At 34.6% G+C, this 21,814-nt stretch overlaps 1 protein-coding gene across 1 annotated transcript; it reads right to left on the bottom strand.

Moving 5' to 3' along the window:
* Positions 1-223: 223 nt before the first annotated feature.
* os (protein) lies at positions 224-20,334 on the bottom strand. Its single transcript, XM_028170992.2, has 9 exons — positions 20,089-20,334; positions 19,911-19,988; positions 14,644-14,770; positions 5,588-5,756; positions 4,571-4,759; positions 4,144-4,382; positions 3,311-3,517; positions 2,516-2,711; positions 224-1,474 (listed from the first exon to the last, which is right to left on the bottom strand). Exons 2-9 carry the CDS (start codon positions 19,983-19,985, stop codon positions 1,339-1,341), a joined length of 1,338 nt encoding a protein of 445 aa, XP_028026793.2. The 5' UTR covers positions 19,986-19,988; positions 20,089-20,334; the 3' UTR covers positions 224-1,338.
* Positions 20,335-21,814: the final 1,480 nt, after the last annotated feature.

The following is a 21,814-nucleotide window of genomic DNA, read 5'->3' as shown; positions in this document are numbered from 1 at the left end:
ACACTGACATTTTAGTAGCCATTTCTAAAACAAGAGAGTTGCTTTAATATTTGTTGCCACCTTAATATTTTTGAACTTATTCAAATTTATAACACTATGTATTGTAGTTCTTTAAACATGTGAATGTGAAGGAGTACAAGTAGTCTTGTATTTTATTTTTATCGTCAAAAAACAGGTTCATGATAATCGGAAAGATATGCGATACATTTAAAAAAAGTAACACTTTCAAACACATAATTTTATTTCTCAAAAAAAACGTCATAATGTTTCACACGAGAAAATTACTAAGATACTACACAAAAACTAGTCTAGAAGCTTGATGTTAATGCGAAATGTTGTGGTTCGATCATTTGTTAGAAATAAGTACCACAAAATAATTTCTTCGTGGCGCCTACATTTTAAAATTAACACAATAAGAAAAAATATATTTTAACAAAACAGAAAACAGTCGTAACTTAAAAAAAAACTATTAAAAAAAACATCTTCAAAACTTCATATTTAAAAACGCACTATTATATTAGTGATAGTTAATTATCAACTAAAATATTTTATTGGAATATTGTATGAGGTCATCGAACATCAGATAGTTCTCTTAAAATTAAAATTATATAGAAGTAAAATCAATACAGAGTAATAAAAAACTTACATCTAGACAAAGCAGGACCACAGGCCAATATTGATCATTTCAAGCTGCATTATTATCCTTGCTATATTATTATATAAAAAATAACAAACATCAAGTACATACTTTGAAAGCTTGTATTATACCTGCACGAGTGCTTAAATGTTCTGGTCCGTCCTCTCGATGTGACATAGTAAATGTTCGTTTCAATAACAATAATATTATGAAAATGTATGCCCAGTAAACAACATATACCGTTAATAAAACTCAAGTTCGAAGTAAAAGGCGCGCAATTTGGAATTCGAATAAATGAATAAATTTACAATAGTTTAAAACAAAGGTGCATACGAGGCCGTCGTGGCCTAGCCCGCAATATTCATATTCGTGCTTATACTATACTGCAATTTATTTAAAACATAAATAAGTTTAGATGCAAAACCGGCCTACCCTATAGTTTCACATATACATAACAGATGGATTTATAAATATTATTTTTGCTCGTATTGTTTTTGCCTACAAAACAGAGTGACAGTAAATTCAAACCTCGTTATCTCCATGCGAACTATGGTAAGCTTAAGTCACTTCTGCGCTGACGGCCTCTTATTAGGAACATACTATGAGATGTACAAGCCGTGTGATATTATATCCCATGTCGGTGAGAGAGGGAGTGCGGCTTTGACACAGTGTTGGTGGAGACGGACCGTACATTTATTCACCTATCGTAGGTAGCAGGGCGTGGTGACGGCGCTGCTGAACACGGCGCTTAGTCCGCTGTAGGTTGCGGCCACGGCGCCGAGCACCCCGAGGGCAATAACCTCGTAGCAAAGCAATTTCACCCAGCCAGGAGTCTCTCTGGAAAATATAATACCTACATTAAAGGTCGTCATGAAAATAATATTCACCCTGACTGGTATTGAAATTCAACTGAAGTGAAATAATCACACCGATATTCAAAATTGGCATTTGTACAGGAGAAAATCACCGGATCCGGGGGATTTAAACCTCACCAAAAACTTCTGCCGCTCGCAGCCGGCGCCCTACCTCGGATCGGGCCGAAGCCCAGTCGAGGTCATTAAGACGGCGGGACAGGTAACGCAGAGCATTACATCCATCCCGCCGTCCCCCTCAAGATTGGCATGGGTTCATTATAGAAGATTTTAAAGTGATAGATCATAGAAATTATTTCAATAGCACTGGGTAAAATTAATATTAAAAGCTAACTTTAGAAATTACTAATGATAAGACGTCTTGTGTGTCCGTATAGGTAGAAACCACCATCCTGCCTATTTCTGCCGCGAAATAGTAATGCGTTCGTGCGGTTTGAGGTTTGGGGCAGCTGTACTATGTATACTATATACTATACTATATACTATACACATGAGATTTAAATCTCATATGAAAAGGCGGATGGAAGCATACACGTTATTATATCTATGGGCCTCACTACCCATTTGGCACCAGGTTTGAGTTCCATGAATCGTCTATGCCTATTTATTAGCAATCACGTTAATTTTTATTTAATGCATTATAAATCATCAATTTTAAATAAATTTGTAAAGAAATAATAGATACTTTTATGATATTTAATTTGAGTGGGTATGTAAGTGTAGTGATAAATTTTGCTAGATCTCTTGCATTTCAGTCGTGCTGATTTCATAAATCAAAACCTTGATTGATGGCCAGTGCTCTTACCAAAATGGTTCTAACATAGTCATATTTAATAAATAAATTTAAAAAATTAAACATTAAGTCGACCTTAATTTGTGAAACCAGTACAGAACAACAAATCACCAAAAATTAAAATGCTTTTTATAAGGACTAAGATTAAAATATATTAGAAAGGCGACTGTGTATATTATTATTAGCAAAATCAATGTATTAAAAAAAACATACATTGGAGTCTGCCCCTCTCTAGGCGTCTGGTTAATGAGGCTCAGGTAGCAGAACGAAGGCAGGATGTAGGTGAGCAGAGCCACTGTTGTGCCTCCGACCAGCGCGAGGATCGTGTAGAAACGAGGAATACTCTCGCCGATGAACAAAATGGCGCCCATGATGGAGAGGCGGATGAGGACACGCCAGCCCACGGAATCTTAATGAGTGCACGAGGTTTAATTGATCAGTGACCGCATAATTTATGTGAATTATCGTTAATTTAAACTTCTATATTGTTGCAGTATCGAGCATAAATTACTTGAAAGCATTACTCAAAACAGGATTTTAGTGAATTGGGAAGCACCCGCTTCTAGTTGGATCAACTATCTTATTAATAATCTTTTATCCTTTTATTTCTAAATATAGATATAGTGAAAAAAGATTTTCCTTCGTAGTTTTTCAGAAAAGTTCGTATTTATTATTCTCTCTCAAATATCTTCAGTACAATGACATTATTCATTTTGAGATTTGACACTAAACACTAAAGTTCCATATTAATGGATATGAAAATGTCACTCATTTAATACGATCATTCATTGATGATCATTCAGTTCGGGTGTCATCGTATTCCGATAAAGGTCCGAGTTTTTCCGAAGGAAAATAATTTCTCACTACATCTATAAAGATAATTCATTCGAGTGTTCATGTGGTACGTTCTTTTGTAACGAATAGTTTCCAACAACATCCTTTCCATTGCAATTAAACAATAAATAATTCACGTAACACAATATAAATATTCATCTGTAGTATTCATACCTCTCTCAATGTTGTAAATCTCTTCCATTTCCTGGCAGACCGGGTTAATCAAGATGATAAAAGCGAAGACGAGGTGAATGGCCATAAAGATGTTTCCGACCAGGGTCAACGGGGTAGCAGACAGAGATAAGGCCACGTTAGACCCAACTGACTCGCCGTACACAGCATAGCCTCCGATCGCGATGGGTAGGTACAGCAACAGGATGGCTAGAGCAGGTGCGATAAAGCATTTGAGACATTTTTATCACTTTCATTGGGCAAACATGCACGCGGCCTTCCTTGAGGTATGAAATCAAGTAGTAGCGGCTTTCCTGCTTCCAAACCACCACACACAAATACTTAGCAAGATGAAGGGGATGGGAAGTCTCGCGGTAGTAATTCAAAATCCTGTTCCCTAATGTTGTGGTTAATATCCGCAGAGCTATTATCATGTAAGGTGACCTCTAACCTAGCATTACGTGTACATCTTTCTTATGTACATACAATTGTTACTGCGTAACAAAAGGCGTTTTGTTACATTTATAAGTTTACATTTTTTTTATTCTAACTGTGCGACGCTCCGCACCACATATGTCTATGTTGATAATTTTATAAGAATACATATTTTAAAACAAAATTCAAGGTTGAAACTATTTCAATAATTTTAAAACGATCACATTTGAATATGAATGATAATGTCAGACTTGATGCTACTATTAATGTACATAATCCGTACAGAATATTGATTTACTATTATGATTCTAAAAACTTAATTTATTTCAGAAGCGTACAAAGTCAACTAAAACTGATGTAGATTTGTTAAATTCATTACGAAATTTATTTCAGAGACTCACCCCCAAAACTGTACTGAATGCTTTTCCCAAACTGAGATTTGTCGGTCATGTCGTTCTGGATGGTTGGAAAGGTTGAGGCACCCCCAAACGCAAACATGATGGTGCCGAAAGCAAGGAAGAAATCCGTAAAGCCGTGGACACCCCAACGAAACACGAAAGGACGGATTTCGTTCATCATCTCGATAAAGTACAAGATGCAGGCAATCACCGTGGATCCGAAGGCGATTACGCCAGTGAAGCTGCAAGGACGAGGTAAGAAGTTTCACATTAACATATAACAATTCAAAATAATGTTGGAATTAAAATAAGAAAGTTGATAAAAAAGTCTGAGCTGTTTTCAATAATGTAATTAATATATACGCAGTAATGGTGCAACTTGTTAAAAAGAATGTAGATCCTACTAATAATAAAAGATTTAATAACTCACGTCAGATCCTTAGGGCTGTTAAAGAAGATAAGAGGAGTCATGACTCCGACCACGATCAGGTACCAAGTGCAGATGGTCAAGGTTGGGATCAGAGTGAGTAGGAGTTGCTCGACGATCTGAGCTGCCATCAGCAGATACACGACCGAAGCTCCAAAGAGGGTTACAATGATCGCCATGGACACGACCACGCTGAAATTTGTTTGGGGCATTTGTACTGAATAAAAGTGATGGTGGTAAAGACGGTGTACCATTGGGTTAGGATTATTTTCGTATATATATTTTTTATTATATGATGTATAAACTCTTATTTTCTTCAATAATATATATATCTATCTTTTTTTTGTTTTTTTCCTAACTATTCGATGGTAGCCTAAGAGGCTATTCTGGCTACGTGCGGATGGAAAGGTGAGCTCATGAGCTCAACCGGAGAGAATTTGTCAATACAAGCCCTAGCAAGAGCAGTGCTTCGTTGAATCTACCCCCTAATCGGAATCGCAATGTACTGAGAAAGTTCGTTGAGTTACTCAGTGGGCTGTGTCTGTGGGTTAAATTATTAATCGAATTCTGGTGGAACATGCAGTGTGCCTTTAAATTTATACCCGTCTCTTTCACGTACGTACTTATGTAACACACAGCATGCTTGTACAATATCTTCTAGTTAAAAAAACTGGTTTGGGTATGTACGAACATCTTTAAGACAGATATAGAATAATATCGCTCGACAAAAGGATCACAAATGGCCGTCGATTGGCTGCTATAACTGGCTGCTCAAATATTTCGTTTGCCGCTTATGAAGGAAATCAAATTTAGTGCATCTGAATGTACATATTATGTACATATACTATACCGTCCCGGAAGAAGATGAATTCATAGAATTTTGATTATTTTATTCATTAATTATAATTTGTATCGAAATAAAATAATATTTAGCAGCATTACGAGTATTACTTGAAACTTTAATGTTTACTTAAACTTTAAACGAGTTTCAAGCAATGGATGTAAATTAAAACGCAATACCTCCAGGTCTTGCCGAGAGTTTGATCAGCAATAATAGCGTATGGGTTCCTCTTCCTGCTCCTCAGTTGAGGATTGCGTTCCTCCAGAATGGTCCAGCAGTCACCGAGTCGCTTGCCACTGAAGGCCGCCACCAAGCACATCAGAATGATGATGGGAACACCGATCCATCCTAGAAGTAAATGTTAACGGTCACTCTGAAATATGTATTCTGCTGCTTGCAGCGCCATCTTATATCAACGATATGAATAATTTAAATGATGTTAAAGTTATAATTATTTTATTGCTTTAATGGGTGGACGATCTCACGGTCCGCTTGGTTTCAAGCGATTAACGGAGCCAATAGACATCTACAACCTAAATGCCGCCACCGATCTTGAATATGAGTTCTTAGGTCTCAGTTTTAACAATACTGCCGGCGAGATTCGAACACCGGCCCAGTTGCATCGCTTGGTATGAACGCACCGGACGTCTTATCTTTTAGGCCACGACGATTAAATATTGGAATTATAAATATATACTTGTAAGTATGACTAAATCATGGCCGAAGACTACCGAATGATGGGCCGATGGAACCGAAGAATGGGCAGCAACATTCTCTAAATAGTATACCAGCATATTGTAGTCGGCAACCAACAACTCTGCTAGGTTTCACCATATGTATATAAAATTGCATATGAAATTGGCGGTCTGATTTGACAAGTGGTAGAAGTATAACTAGTCTGGCCATAAATACTGTTACATAAAAACTTTTCTTTTTTTTCAACTTTTTAATCATTTTGAATTTGGAATTTTAAATTTATAAAAACTTCTTTCGATTTTGCGCCATTTCACATATTTTTTCCTGTTCATTATCAAATTAAAATATGGAATGGGGTGTTAAAGAAAATAGAATTGCAGTGATCGCCTTGCACAAAGCGGGTATGGAGCCGTCGGTTATACTCCAGACGCTTCAAAAGCTTGATGTTAGCCGTATATCGTACTATCAACAGATACAACAACACTTCGTCTGTCGAAGACCAGAAAAGATCGGGCGGCCGCGTGCTGTTAGAACTACAAAAGCTGTTAATGCTGTTAAAGCCACCATTCGTCGAAATCACATTATGAATAAAATAATCTTACCGCGAGAAATGAAGATTCCCGTTAGGACTCTGTCGCGTATAATAAAACAAGACCTGAAGCTCGGTGCTTGTCGTCAATATACAGGACATGTCCGCAATTAATCTTTACAATTAAAGAGAGTAGATCAGAACGCCTTCTGTCGCGATACGCAGGTGAAAGACACAGAAATATCCTCTTTACCAGTGAAAAAATATTCACGATTGAAGAGCACTACAATAAGCAAAATGATAAAATGTACGGTCACAGTTCTAAAGAAGCTGCTCAAGTGGTCGGAAAGGTACAACGTGGGCATCATCCCGCGTCACTGATGGTTTGGTGAGGCGTGTCTTATCAAGGAGTCACAAACTACATTTTTGTGAAAAAGAAGTGAAAACTTCAGCCAAACTGTATCAAGATACAGGCTTGGATCATGTTGTGAAACCTTTCAGTAATACACTTTTTTTAAATATACCGCGGTCTTTCCATCAGGACTCTGACTTGATCACAAGACACGAACTACCCAAACCGGACTTTATAAGAGCTGAAGACTGACCCTAATCTAGTCCAGACCTCAACCCTTTAGACTTAAAATTATGGTCAATTTTAAAGGCCTGCTCTAAACGACAAGGCAACATTGAATCTCTTAAAAAAATCTTTGGAGCAAGCAGTGGTGAAATTCGTGGCCAAACAGATTAAAGGCCCGTATAAAAGCCAAAGGTGGCCATTTTGAATAGTTTTTTTTTATTGCTGATACTTTAATAAATATGTAGGTATAAATTTTAAAAATATTTCAGTTTTTTAAAAATGCATTCTGATTTTTAACAGAACTTATGGCTGGACTAGGTGTACTACAAAATTAAGTTTTAGACCTCATTTCTCAAGTTAGGTGGCGGAATTCACGCTGTGCGGTCTATGTCGTTCATCCATCTGCGCAATAAAATAAAGAACGCCGTATTCCGTTTAGATTGAAATAGTACATTACTAGGATTGCGACTTCGGGAACAGTCTCAGAGGTTATTGAAAGTTTAGCTATGGGTCTATTACTACATCTAGCTGAGGGATTACAATAATTGAGTGCGTTTGAGTTTCTCTCGACTAGATATTTCTTAGAAAGATTATTTTTTTTGATATCAATAGTTGTTGAGATTAGTGCTTCAAATGTCCCGTACGACATTTCTAGTACGATATAGAATAAAAAGAGGTCAGTTAAGGAACTTAGGAAATACGTTTAATTATTTTTTTAGTTTTTTTTTTTTGCAATACGTTTGAAATTATCTCTCTCTTATTAATTTTAAATAATATGACACTCAGGAAGACTACGGAACCCTTCGTGGATCCCACTTGCACTTGCCCGGTTTTGTATTGAATTATACACACCTTATCCGTAAGTTTTAATATTTAATTCATCGTTACTAAAACGCCTGTTACGAAATTTCTGATACTTTAATACTAAAGTATACCGATATCAAGAGTTCATTAAAATCAATAAACTGTTATAAGGATATGAAGATACACAACGGTTTGTCATTTAATAGCTACAAAAATGAACACCAAAATTTAACTGTAGACGGATATTTGAGTCGGACGAAGCAAAAAAAGTTGAAAAACTAGTTCCGTGGTCAGCCGTGGCGATAACGAAACTACGTTGCCCACTCTCCGTGCCAAGGCTGCTTACTGATGAATCTTGATTATTCCAAACACAAGTTATGTTGGCAGATGTATATGAAAACTCTTCATTCATTTCATTTATACTAAACACGCATGCATTTTAACATAAGCTCAATTATGCTCAATCTGTTGTTAATTGGTTACCATATCCGATAACACAACGTAAAAGTCAGAATAAAAGTTGAGACAAGTCGTCGAAATCAATATTAACTGGAAATAACAGCTGTCCTCGGACGTCATAAATAGGAGCGCATGAATTCTTTGCGGTAGAGATAGATAAGATGGGTACCCACGTGTGCGGGTACACAATACTCCTTGCGGCACATTCTAAAAATGTTAGTTGGTTTTCTTTCTGACAGCGAACAACAAATCAAGGACAACAAGTTCTTTGAAATGCTATAATTTAAAATATCAAAAATGGCTAAAGATAATGTATAATACCATGACGCAATATAATTTTATATTGCACATAGGAACAAATTTACTTAACAATTAAATAAATATGAAATTTTGAGATGTCGTAAAGATGTAGGTACATATCTTATAAGAAATTATAAATATTTCACGAGATGATTGTGTGATTGACAAACGCCCTTAATTTTATTAAAACCTTTCCAATTAACACGAGGCAAGAAACAATATAACCATAAAAACAAATAATTCTCTACTTTAAAAATTCATAACGAGTGATGATGTTCTTGTGACCAAAAATTAGGTTGTACCAATTCTCATTAGGTATAATAATTATATTCTACATCGCAGCCCACGCACTTCAATGTGGGCAGAGTAGATGGAACTGGAAAATTTAAATGTTACTTAAGTTTATGTTATTGACGGAAAGAGAGAATCGTGATGTTAATTAATTCAATACACTAGAGCGGTTGAGATGCTATAAAATATTCAGCAATTTGTGTCTGTTCTTGAATGATAGCAAGTAGTACAAAGAGACCAATGGAGGAATAATAGTTATCAACGGTCACCGAACACGGATCGGACTCTGACCCCAGAGAGATCGAACGCTTACGTAACAAGCAATGAGATTCTTTTAGTATAAGCTCGCTTATTGTCACCAACAAAGGAAGAAGTAGCTTTTTAGAACAAACCTAGGGGATTAGAGAATATGAATGGTGGTCGCGGACTTTTAACTCAGCTGGAGCGTCATTCGAACCTAATAGCCGTGATTTATACCGACAAGTTGGCTGATAAGAATTTGCGAATGTGTTAAAAATATTGAATATTCTAATGTAAGTATATTTTATTCACTCACAGAGAATAGGAACTTGTTTCATAAATAATGTTTAACTAACGTGGTTATGTCTCCTCATAGACGCGGGGACCACTCGATTGGCAAACACGTTCGATAAAGAATATTGGTAATTAAAATGCTATTAATTTTTAAGATATGAAGCAACTAGTAGTCGTTGATGTCTTCTTTAGTTTTCCCAACGAGCGTATTTGGCTAAGTTGATTTCCAGAACATCGCAGCCGTGTAGCTAAATAGTCTTAGACGAACCAAATGTACAATAGAGGAATTAGTGTGAGCACTTTCTTTTGTATACAAGGTCTGGCCGTACCTTTTTTCCAAGAAAAGTAGACCAATTTATGTTCTATTGTAATTTGATCAGTAAACTGTATGGATGTACCGGATACAGTTGACTGACCAATTTTTTTTCTCAATTTCCCTTAGTTAAAAATTATTGTAGCTTAAAATCTCGGAATTAGTTTAATTGTAACTTTGTATCCGTTTAGATCACGCGTAGGCAAGAAAAAAACCGATTGTAAATACAACTCTTATTACAAAATCATGATACAAATCATGATACTGTTACTGGTGGTAGGACCTCTTGTGAGTCCGCGCGGATAGGTACCACCACCCTGCTTATTTCTGCCGTGAAGCAGTAATGCGTTTCGGCTAGAAGAGTGGGGCAGCCGTCGTAATTTTACTTGAGATCTTAGAACTTATATCTCAAGGTGGGTGGCGCATTTACGTCGTAGATGTCTATGGGCTCCAGTAAACACTTCACACCAGGTGGGCTGTGAGCTCGTTCACCCATCTAAACAATAAATAAATAAAAAATACAAAAGAAAATACACGACGATATTGGATTGTGAAAAAGACCCAAAATGATTGGCTATTTTCATCAGCAGTTTTTTACCGTTTAAAATGATGACAGAAAACAAAACAAATGCGGAATGATTTTTACAATCGTATAAACTAAGTTACCGTTAAAATTTATTTCCATTATTGAGTATTCCTTTTAAGATTTAAGCCGTCCGCGCGTAGATGGAAAAGCCAAAACCAATGAATAGGTAGAAAAAAAAAAGGTATTCAATCAAATTTAAAAAGAAATGGACTATGCCCGTTGACTTCTTAGTATTCATATCTGACCCAGACGACGGGGCAACGCAAATCCGTCGTTGCGAAAACATGATTTGTCGGATCCGCAGATCCACTCTCGCTTCTTTTAGGTTCTTCTAGCATTGTCACCGTCCTCGTCGAAGTCATAGATCACGACGAAGAGGCCGACGAGGGAAATGACCCATAGACACAGCCTACTCAGTTTCTCAACGGATCTTCTCAGTGGGTCGCAATTCCGATACGGTAGTAGATTCTGCGAAGTACTGCTCTTGCTAGGCCCAGTGTTTGCAAATTCTCTCAGGCTGAGCCCGTGAGTTCACCTTCCCGTCCGCGCGTAGCTAGAATTAACCCTTTAGGCTACAAGCAAATAGGTAGAAACATTTATTAATAAGATTTTAATTACTCTGATTTTATAACAATACTATTTTAATGTGGTGATATTGAAAAATGTGGAAAGAACCATTTAGTTGATGGTTCGCCGAGCTCATTACCACACGGAGTTGTTTGACAAGTTACCCAAATTAACACACGTACCGTCACCTACAGTTCAACCGGAAACATTGGAAATATTATAATCGAATACAATATTATAAATCTAGAAGGTTAAAAGAAATACATATATATTGTCACTAATACATATATATTAAGGGTTAACCTAACTATGTTTTTGACTATGTGCGATAACTATATCTATTATATTTTTTTAGCGTATAAATAAGAATCTCCCTAAGAGATATAGCCTTAATATAGCCACCGTATTATCGTACTACATATACAAATAGGTATACCAAGTTTCAATTATTACACACATTCAACTTTATAATTGCGGTTCTACGGTCAATGCTAAACAATGCTTTAATTATATTAATGGCATTTATATTATCACTGCCAAACAGATCCATCAGAATTTAATAACGACGATTTCTGATCAATACATACCAGCGGATAATTTCGTGTAAAGTGGACAAAATGAAATCCACCCCTTTTATAAAATCCAGACGGGAATTGTCGGGCAACTAAGACGACTGACGGGTTTCAATCATATTCCAGCGACCTTCAATAATGGTCTATCAGTCTACAACCTTAGTGATACGAAAATATTGAAAGAACATCATGCCATATTTACAAATAGTATGATTATGAATCTTACTATGTCTAGCTTTGACTTCACATTGACAAAAAAAAACGTTTTTTGACTATCAGAAGAATAGATTTTATGTTAATAGCCAATTAAGCCCACATTTACCAAATGGTTTACATTAGATAATAGCATTAAATTAATCCAAGCACCAAATTCTTCAATATGTAACGTATTTTTATATTCACTTTCATAAGGGCGTGTTATATTATATTATTATTTAATAGCAAGTAATACAAAATGTACACATGTAAATAACATAACAAAGAGAAACTGACACGGAATTGGGTATTGTTTATCTACTATTATCCTGAACGTAAAAATCGTTTTGTCTAAATAAACATATTTTTTCTATCGATGCTATATTTTAATTTCAATCACTCGACACATAAGTACATAAACAAGTTATGTATTTTGAAACTTAATGTTGAATACATTTTAAAACGGTTAAATTAATTATACTTAGCTTTATATAATATGTATTAGATTATAACAGGTTTCTGGCATGTGTTGTTGGTATTTGGTGTAGCAAATACACGATTGAACAAGATCGATAGTTTTTGTCGTTTTATTCTTGGAAATTTTTGTATTTACTAAGAATATTTCATTTAATTTCATATTGCCCTAGTACTTTCGGAAAATTTTAGCATATCCCCTGAATAACGTCTGAATAGTATCAGTATAGTATCGTATCAGTATTCCTCTAATCTTTTTTATGATTAAATGATTACTGGTGGCCCAGAGGCCTTTCCAGTTTCACCAGGACATATGGGCGAGCAAAGGCTCAATCAAGAGGGGTGGGATTTGCTAACAGCTGCCCGAGCGCCTCCGAAGGTGATCTAACAACTCGAGAGCAGCTGCTTCGCGGATGAATCTACTACCGTATCGGAATCGCAACCCGCTGAGAAGATCCGACGAGAAATTCAGCGAGCTGATGCATGGTTTGCATCAGCCCGCTCGGCCAGGGGTTGCACGTCGAACCCCTGGCCGAGTTCGACGAGTACGGTTACCGGGGTCCCTAAGCCTGCTCCTAGTGTTAGAGCTGAAGGCGTCTAATGCAAGGATTATTGGATCTGATGGATCCGCAAGGACGTGTCCTCTAATCTCTGAACTTATTAAATGCTTGTCCAATACGTAAGCCGATATGTGATGTAGTTTTTGTTGTTTTAAATACGTGTTTATGATTCTATCTCAGCTATATTTTCAATAATTAACAGTTTATAGCGTTTCGAATATTACAATTTGCTGTGGCGCTTAAATATTATTTAAAAAGTACTTGTGAATTTACTTGTTTTAGTAAAGTTAGAACTGATAATGTCGTTCTCCGGAACAAAGAAGTCTTAGTAATACGTGACGCTGTGACCAAGAAACCCTTCGTGGTCAAAATTTTTATATTTAATTTGGTTTTTAGGTTCATATAATAGCAGTTAATACTATAATTGTTATTTCAAAGAATGCTATTTTGTTTGTAATATGTCCTCATTAAAGAAAATGTCATTATGTTTTATGCTCACATTTGTTTAAATCGTTCTGTAATTTTCCGTATTTTATACACTGCATCGATGGTTTGAAAGATCCTAATTGTAAATTTAATGAAAACAAAAGAAGTTCATAGAGAAGACTGTGAAAACTGTGATCAGTAGGATTTATTTTCATAGTAAAAGAGGAGATGAGTGGCTTACAGCCGAAACGTCTTCATGGTAGGACAAAGATATCAACAAACAGTTCAGTAAATTAATTTTTGTTCGTTAGAATTAAAATATTAGTAGTCTCTCTGTAACACGATGGATCCGGCACCCGCATGGTGAACATATGTATTGGTAAGATATTCGTCTCTGTAACCTTCCTCTGTAACCTTAGTAATCTAAGTGTTTCCGATACAAATAAGTAGAGTTGTGTGATTCAAAATCAAGCAGTATTCAATAAGATAGTTTATCTGCATATTATCACAACCAACTATTGCTATGGAGCTTGTGATGCAATACGAGAGACCACTATTCAACCAGTACACCGATATATGATGTCTGCTCATTTTCAAATAACAATACATTTTGGTGGGTAGCAACTTACGTCTACAGACGAGCCTAGACCAACTAACAACGAGCTGCAAGCAATTACAAACCATTGCCAACAGTTACACTGTTTTGTAGATGTCTTTTATATTTTGTTTCAATCAACATCATCGCTTATAATTGTCAGGCGCCTGACATTACTGAGAGCACGAACTCATATCCAAGATTTATAATACTGATAGCAACTATATTATTATACTATATTACTATTATAGTAACTATGTATATATATTTTCCCGATTTAAAATCTGTAAAAGACGACCTCTTGACAAATGGTCTTAAGATGTGGGAATTTTTTCTGAAAACATTGAAAGTTCTAAGCGGTTACAAATGCAGTCAATAGAAAGCCCTGTTATCAAATGCAATGTAAATAGATGAGATGTAAAGAGAGCTTTCTTGAATATTCGCAAAAGCATTGTTAGCTATTTCGCAATGCTGTTAATGAATCACAAGTTTGTACAGAAAATAGCAATAGGTGATACAAGATTATACCAATAAATACAATATCTATTCGTTATTGACTTTTTTACTCGCATATTGTATGATCGCGCCGGTCTGGTTAGTTTCTATATCTCTGAACGATGATGCATAGAACAGAAGTACGTGGTGCCCGAATGGGTATGGCTAAATCTTCAGTAAGTCAGTCATTCATGGTCTCTGAATGAAAAAAAAAAGTATTTTCTATTCAACAGATAACGTATAAAATGATGTGCTAAATTACCAGTCCTGACAAGGGCTCTAGGGAGAGCCAAGACTCCGCTGCCTGCCATCTCTCCGGCGATCAACATACTCGTCTGCCCAACGCTGAGTCCGCCGTTCTTACCACCACCGTTGCCATTTTCGCCACCCTGGTTAACATAATAAATTATATTTAATAATAAAATAGGCTTTTAATGAATATAGAAACTATTGTTGATCACGTGATCTTTACTAACTAAGACGATAATAAATAAATAAAGCAAACATCGATGCTTCTTTCACCCCGAAACGTATTTTTCTATCGATTTTAGAGAATTATGTGTAGGCAGTTTTATTGTATTTAGGAGGCCCAACAAATAGTAGACAAGACATAAGAGTAAACAATGTAATTAATGGTTTTTGTATCAATCGAATTTCAAACTAAATATGGTCTAAATTAATTTTTCTACTTAGTTGTATATATTGTTAAATAGTATGGTAACATACCAAAGCATCGACCGCAGGGCCATTCCTAAGTTCACGGCTAACAACTATGGCCACTTACTAAAATACCGACTGCGGAAGTGAGACAAAAAAATTAATAAGCATCGCGCAGTGTACCCATCTTTTTCATACAATTCTTTGGGATAATTTAGATTTATTTTTTGTATTATTTTCTTATATAATTTCTTAATTTTCCTCCTCCTAAAGTATTAGTTGATCACAACCACATTAGATATAATAGTGTATTTGTGCTAATAGTATTCTAATATCAAAATTAATTACATATCAATTTAAATAGGACTTTTTCAATTTAAATACGCAATAAAAACTAAATTTCACAGCAAAAGAATTTGATGTATGAAGCGGTGTTTTTAAATGAGTCATTTGGACAAATAAATAGTATGGTTTATACTGGAGTAGTAAAAAAATATTATTAGTAAAATTGTGCAACGAGATAAACCTATAGAGAAACGAAAAGGTTTTTTTTTACATACAACGTTAATTTTAACTAGCTTTTTAGTCTCATGCACAAGTATCTTATAATTATTTTAACGTAGTTATGTAACGTTTTTCCGGAACCATTGTCCCGTATTTCAAAAAATTGCATAACTTATAATATTAAAAAGAACGACACATTAGTAGTCACAAAATAGCAATGGCGACACCGCTTAAAAATGCACCCATTTACAATATTTTATAAATCATTGCGATGCATATATGTATGTATATCTTTAACAAAGAGTAATTCTTAAATTCCTACATAATTCTGCTTATTGGTGAAACTGTATTCCGAATATTTGGTAACGTCATAAATATTTGATTAGCACCAGTGAAGGTCTGTCTGAGTAAAAACATTTAAATACAAATTGAGTTTCTAATATTAATATATTATATTAATAAGGTAAATATTTTTTCTGAAACCTGTTTGGAATCTACTGCTAGATGTTCTGAATATATACATACCACAGCAATGTTTGTAAATAGTACTAAAGTAAAAGCAAAGATTATTCATATTATATCTATACCTCATTTCTTTTAAAGGTAAAAAATTAGATAAACCTAAATTAAACATATTTTACACACAAACACGAGCTTCGGAGAAATTTATAAGCACGGGCCCTTGGAGTTTGTGGTTAACATTGAACCGAACTTGATTGTTCCACATTCAACTAAAATCCAAGATTTAGTTACGTTTAGTTAATCGTGGAAAATTTCCGCTCCGACATCCATTTTAAGACAGGTTTTGTATAATTTAATTTTATAGGTTATTTTTATTTGATTATATTGATTTTTACCGTATTGGATATCTAAATTTTTTTTTATTAAATCTAAATTTCTCGCAACGTAAATACTAGTGGTTTTTTTTTCCTTAAATAGAAAACATTTTTTCCCACCCATTCTAGTAACCTCAAGGGGTTATTCTAGATTCTCCGAGCTAATAGGTGAGCTCACGGGACTCAAACCGGGGTGTTGGTAACACTGGCAAGGGCAGTGCTTCGCAAAATCTACCACCGGATCGGAAACGCAAAGATCCGCTGAGAAAACCCGGCGAGAAACTCAGTGGTTAATTTACACGTCGAGCCGTTCGTCGCAAGCGACGGGCTCGACGTGGATGGTGGCCGGAAGCAAACAAATGGGACGTTAGCAATGTTAAGAATTTTTTTTAGCTTAAAGTTATTTAGTAGTTTATTATATCAAATTTTTAAGTGTCTTTATCATAATTTTTTAACTGTGACGTAATCATTCGTTCCATACATTGTTCCAAAGCAAATGAAGACTTCAACTTCCACCACGACTGATCTGAGTTGTAGTGTCCACAGACCCCGGCCATCGCTCAGCATTGGAACCGCATATGCATATCATAGCAACAGAGCAAACAATATAACCTCTCCTTTACTGCAGTGGTACCTATTTTATTCGTTTTATAACTAAACTTCCCACAAACCTTCGAATTCGCAATAAAATAAAGAAACCAGACGCCGGGCTGCACATACATAACTCTACGTTTAGCAGATTTTTTATGCGAAGCGAATACGAGATATGGTTTGTTGGTCAAGTTTCAGTTATTATGTGTATTATACCTATTATGCATAAAACGTTTTTCTGATGCTGTTTGCATTTTCCATGTCGTTAGGTGGTTGTTACCTGAGTCCATAGCATAGCGTAAATGACATCATCCATATAGAGAAAGAGTTATACTAATAATTTTAAAATTAATTCCATTGTTACTGAATTTGTACAGTTAAGGGTGCAAAAGTGTTCGGAAACTTGTTATAGGTACTGTTATATATACCACATGTTTTTTTTAAATCGATTCTCCGGGACACCTGCATATAGCATTGAAACCACGTTTCAGACTAATTTCGTTTCGGGAATAAGCGAGGATTATAAAACGAACATCCATTCAAAAAACATTTAGCTTTTCTCTCAAGAATTCTGTTTTTTCTAACTAGGGAATGACAGGATATGTAACTTAATATTAAACATACTTTTTACTATTCAAGGAGTTTGTGGTCGTCTATACCTAAAGTTTCATCGAGTAGTATCACCTATAGTCATGGCGGTAGCTATCGATGAAGAAATCCAAATAATCCTTAATTATGGCAGTTTTCAACGTATGCTTGGATATAAACAAGTTCATTCAACATTCGAGTCTTCGGACTATCGAAAAAGTTATTCGTTCGGTGAAAAATCTTACGTTTGATGTTTGAATAAATAAAATTTAAAATTGATGAGTGGTAAGTCTAATTTTATCAACCTATTGCTATGCTAGAGCTATTTGTCTAATATTTGTCTAATAGCTCTCTAGATTACTCCTCTAGAACTTGACCCGTTCAATAATCCGTGCTCATAAATATCGATAACATGCGAAGTAAAGAATGACGAAAGTGCAAACAAAAGTCATCATCATCATACGAATAGCGCGCGGTGAACTATTTTTCATTAGGATAATTTAATTAATAGACGACATTAAAATATCATTGTAGACATAATAAATTACAAAAAAATTATCAATTTCTCTAATTACAGCCAGTTGTTCGAGTAGTAAATATATATAAAGCTTGATTGTTAGGAGTTACAGAAAATGAAATAACGAGTGCACCATTAAAATCAATCAGCATTTAAAAGACTCTTTGTTGTCAATACCGCTCAACGCTGATAACCTCCCATTAGTAATGCCAAAAATCACTAAAACGCTTTTTGACATTCCGCCGAACACAAACTTGGAACCCCGTAATTTACTTCAAACGTTTAGTGGTTATCAAGATCATCAAATCAATAATAAAAGTTTTGAAATTTTAAAGTTTTTACTGGGGTTTGGACAATATTTACTTCGACACTTTTCCGCAAAACAAATTCTGATTAAAATTTAGTTTGCGAGTGTGTATATTGAATGCGTTTTCCTCTAGGGTCCACTATTACTTTTGAGTACGAACATGACATATTATGTTGTATTTGTTATTTACTTTTTAAAGGAGGTAATATAATATCTGTGACCACGTGGCGTGCGGAAAACGCTTGCGTTACTTATAGATTCAATCCTATCTACTGTCGAATAGAAGTTTGGTTGTATAAATTTTAAGAATGTTTAATTCATTAGTGCCTAACTGGTTTGAAGTTGCCACAGGACTCATTCTTCTGAGAAACCAAACGAGTTACTGTTTTTTAATCTAAGTATTTAATTCTACATTATAGTACATATACTCGTAGTTACATATTTTTTGTTTTCAAAGTCAAAGAGCTTGTCAAGGAAAATTACTATTTATTATTTTAGCATTCCTTGCATTTTGAAAATAGCTCCCCGTACCCACTTTAATATTCAGTCTGGTAACTATGACTAGTTTTTTTTTAACCAAACATAGTCTACGAAGTGCTTAAGGATTTTAATTTTATTACAAATTTTGTTTAAGGATTTTGCAATCGTGCGATGTTATAATAAAGTTAGTCTCTAATTGATAGTACACGTATAAATAAACACAGGTAGTCATTGAAAATGTTCATGCCATTACACTTAAACATTATACTTAAAAAGAACAATAAAATAACGGAATTTACGGCTTTTTTTTGTGTAAAATTACTTTATTACAATACAGTACAATATACTACCAACGCTTTTTTAAAGCTGAAATAGCTATTTGTGAGAAGTGGACACTGAACGATTGATTTTTGGACAGTTTCTTACGTAGCTTCTTTACAGTTATAGACTGCTTTGTTTAGTAGAAACTTTTATTTTATTTTATTTGTGATGTATTAGAATTCATTTATATTGAAATACTATAAAATATTTAATTTTGTCCATTTCTTGTTATACCGTGCTTGCTGTAAGTGAACAATAATTTTCCAACAAATTGATCTGGCAGATTATTACCATTGTGGTCTTTCAATTGACTCCGTATGAATTGTATCCTTTAAGGGCTACTCTGCACTATAATATAGAAACTGATACATTCATTTTTTTAAATAAAACTCGCGGTTTTAAAATTAAATAAATAAATGAAACTTGAAGCATAAATACGTGTACAAAAAAAAGTTAATAGGTAACATTTTTTTAAAACACATACTTTTAAAGAACGTTAAATTTAAAAAAACCACGAAATATGAAATAAAAATTTCCTACAGCGTAATGTTACTATTTAGAATTGAACAATTGGTATTTTTTTATCTTGTCTTTCAATGAATCCACTTACTGTTAAATGTGTAGGTAACACACCGAAAGCATATTTGCTTCAATTATCATCAATCAATTGCAATAGTAGTATTTAGCTATAGAAGCAGTCCCTAGGGATGATTAATTTTAAAACTTACCTTTGTAATGAGCGGCGTAGTCTCCTTCGGCGTCGGCTGACTGCCGCTTGGTTCCTCCAAACCGTTCTTCGACATGTTCTAAAAACAAAAAAGGAAAATTTAAATAATAGTATGCGTTGACCCTTAGGGACAGCACTCAATAAGTGGTATCCTGTTGTTCGAAACGTGTTCTACTCACAAGATATTGTGTTGTCTAGTAGACTAGCGGTCGGCACTAGATCGCTGTTACAACTGAATGACGGGCCTCGAAGCAGTCCGGTCGGTTTTTTAGCTCTAGTTAGGTGCTTATGTTACGGAAGTTGCGATTCTTGAGTCGTAGACATTGTTGATCGACATCCCAAGCCATAGAAAACGTCTATTTTAATTCTATTCAGGTAAGTAACTATTTACACTAAGTACATAGCTAAGATGAAATTTATGCAATACTACCTTCTTTTAATTTTTATTCAGAAAAATAAATGAAAAATAATAATTCACATGAAAACACAAAGTTTTAATTCTCTGTTGATTTAAGTCGCTGTTCTAAGTTAATATGCAACTACCTCTAGAGAAAATATAGATAGAATTACGATAAGTTTTCAAACGTGATAAGATCTTATTGGATATTTTGAAGAGTTATTTTTTAGAGGATTTTATAAAGATATCTTTGAAAATGTTATTAATATTACATTAAATAAAAATCAGTCAACAGTATCAAATCGTTTTTATATTTATTGGTAGGTCCCTCAGTTGATCTAATAGGATGCAGTTACGAGATCCAATACACATCAATACTTCCCACTACCTCCCCATTAGAATCAATATTCGTTTATAGTCTTGGCTGTACATAAGAGTCTTTATCCTCCAATCTTGTAAGGAATAAACAGAAGAATTATGACAGGAACCAAAAACATTAGTACGTTGTGAGCCGTACAAAAAACGCCGGGGACATACTTAATAATATAAACACACTCTCTTGCGTAAAATTCAAATAATTTATTTTATATTTCTTATTTTGATCAATACTTTAATTTAGTTCACAATTCGCGGTGAAAAAGGAAATCGAGGTAGTTAAACGTGATCTTTGTGTAGTGTTTCAAGCTATTTTATTTACTTTCGACGAGCTTCATACCGTGAAATAACGAATCTCAATATAACGATGTCCTTGATTTAACAAATTCTTTGTTATCCCCTTGAATTGTCCGTAAGAATCGATGTAAAATAAACTTTTACATTGCGAAGATTTCTTGCGAACAACCTATTTGTAACTAATTTTTAACTATCAAAAAAGGTGTAAATATCTCTAATTAACGAATTTTCTCACCCCAAAATCTTTATATAGCGTTCCCACCAATAAGACCCTTAATCCCATAGTTTGTGAATCGGTCTCGACAGCTTTGAACATAATTGTTACCTACCTACCTAATTGTTTTTAAAAAGCACATACAGTAATTTGATAAAAATGTGTTTTCATTTATTAGTAGAAGATGTTCTCTATAACAAGATGAGTACGCAATGGTGAGGTGAATAGCTAGGCTAGATTTTTTTTACCTCGTTATAATAAATGGTTTTACCTCAGTTTACCGAATAACTTGATATAAGGTATATTTACTTTTTGCCTTTCGATTTGTTATATCGAGTTGCATTGTATTATTATTACGTTATTATCGCATTTGAAGAAAGGAAATATACATTTTCAAAATAGACATTAACAAAAAAACCTTAGTAGGGTGATTTTTTTAAATTATTCGTTAATTAAAATTCACTTACTCTAAAAGTAAGATAAATTACTTATGTTTCATGTTAAAAATATATTTAATAAGAATATTACTCAGAATATTCTTACCCACATTAAAAGTATTGGCCGTATAACGGAATGGAAAGTGCGACAACCATAGACAAAGACTAGTACAAGCCTACAAAAT

The sequence above is a fragment of the Bombyx mandarina genome, chromosome 01, assembly GCF_030267445.1.
Source record: "Bombyx mandarina strain Sakado chromosome 01, ASM3026744v2".
Classification (NCBI taxonomy): domain Eukaryota; kingdom Metazoa; phylum Arthropoda; class Insecta; order Lepidoptera; family Bombycidae; genus Bombyx; species Bombyx mandarina.
Note: the sequence above shows the minus strand (reverse complement) of the source record. Positions and strands in the feature narration are given on the sequence as shown.

Bases quoted from the DNA above. Each gene is read 5' to 3' on its own strand.
- os (XM_028170992.2), bottom strand. From the start codon at position 19,985: ATGTCGAAGAACGGTTTGGAGGAACCAAGCGGCAGTCAGCCGACGCCG. The intron at 5,757-14,643 runs GTAATTTAGCAC...ATTTACTTCTAG, and splicing joins TAGAGCCCTTGTCAGGACTG to GATGGATCGGTGTTCCCATC. The intron at 4,383-4,570 runs GTGAGTTATTAA...TCGTCCTTGCAG, and splicing joins AACAGCCCTAAGGATCTGAC to CTTCACTGGCGTAATCGCCT.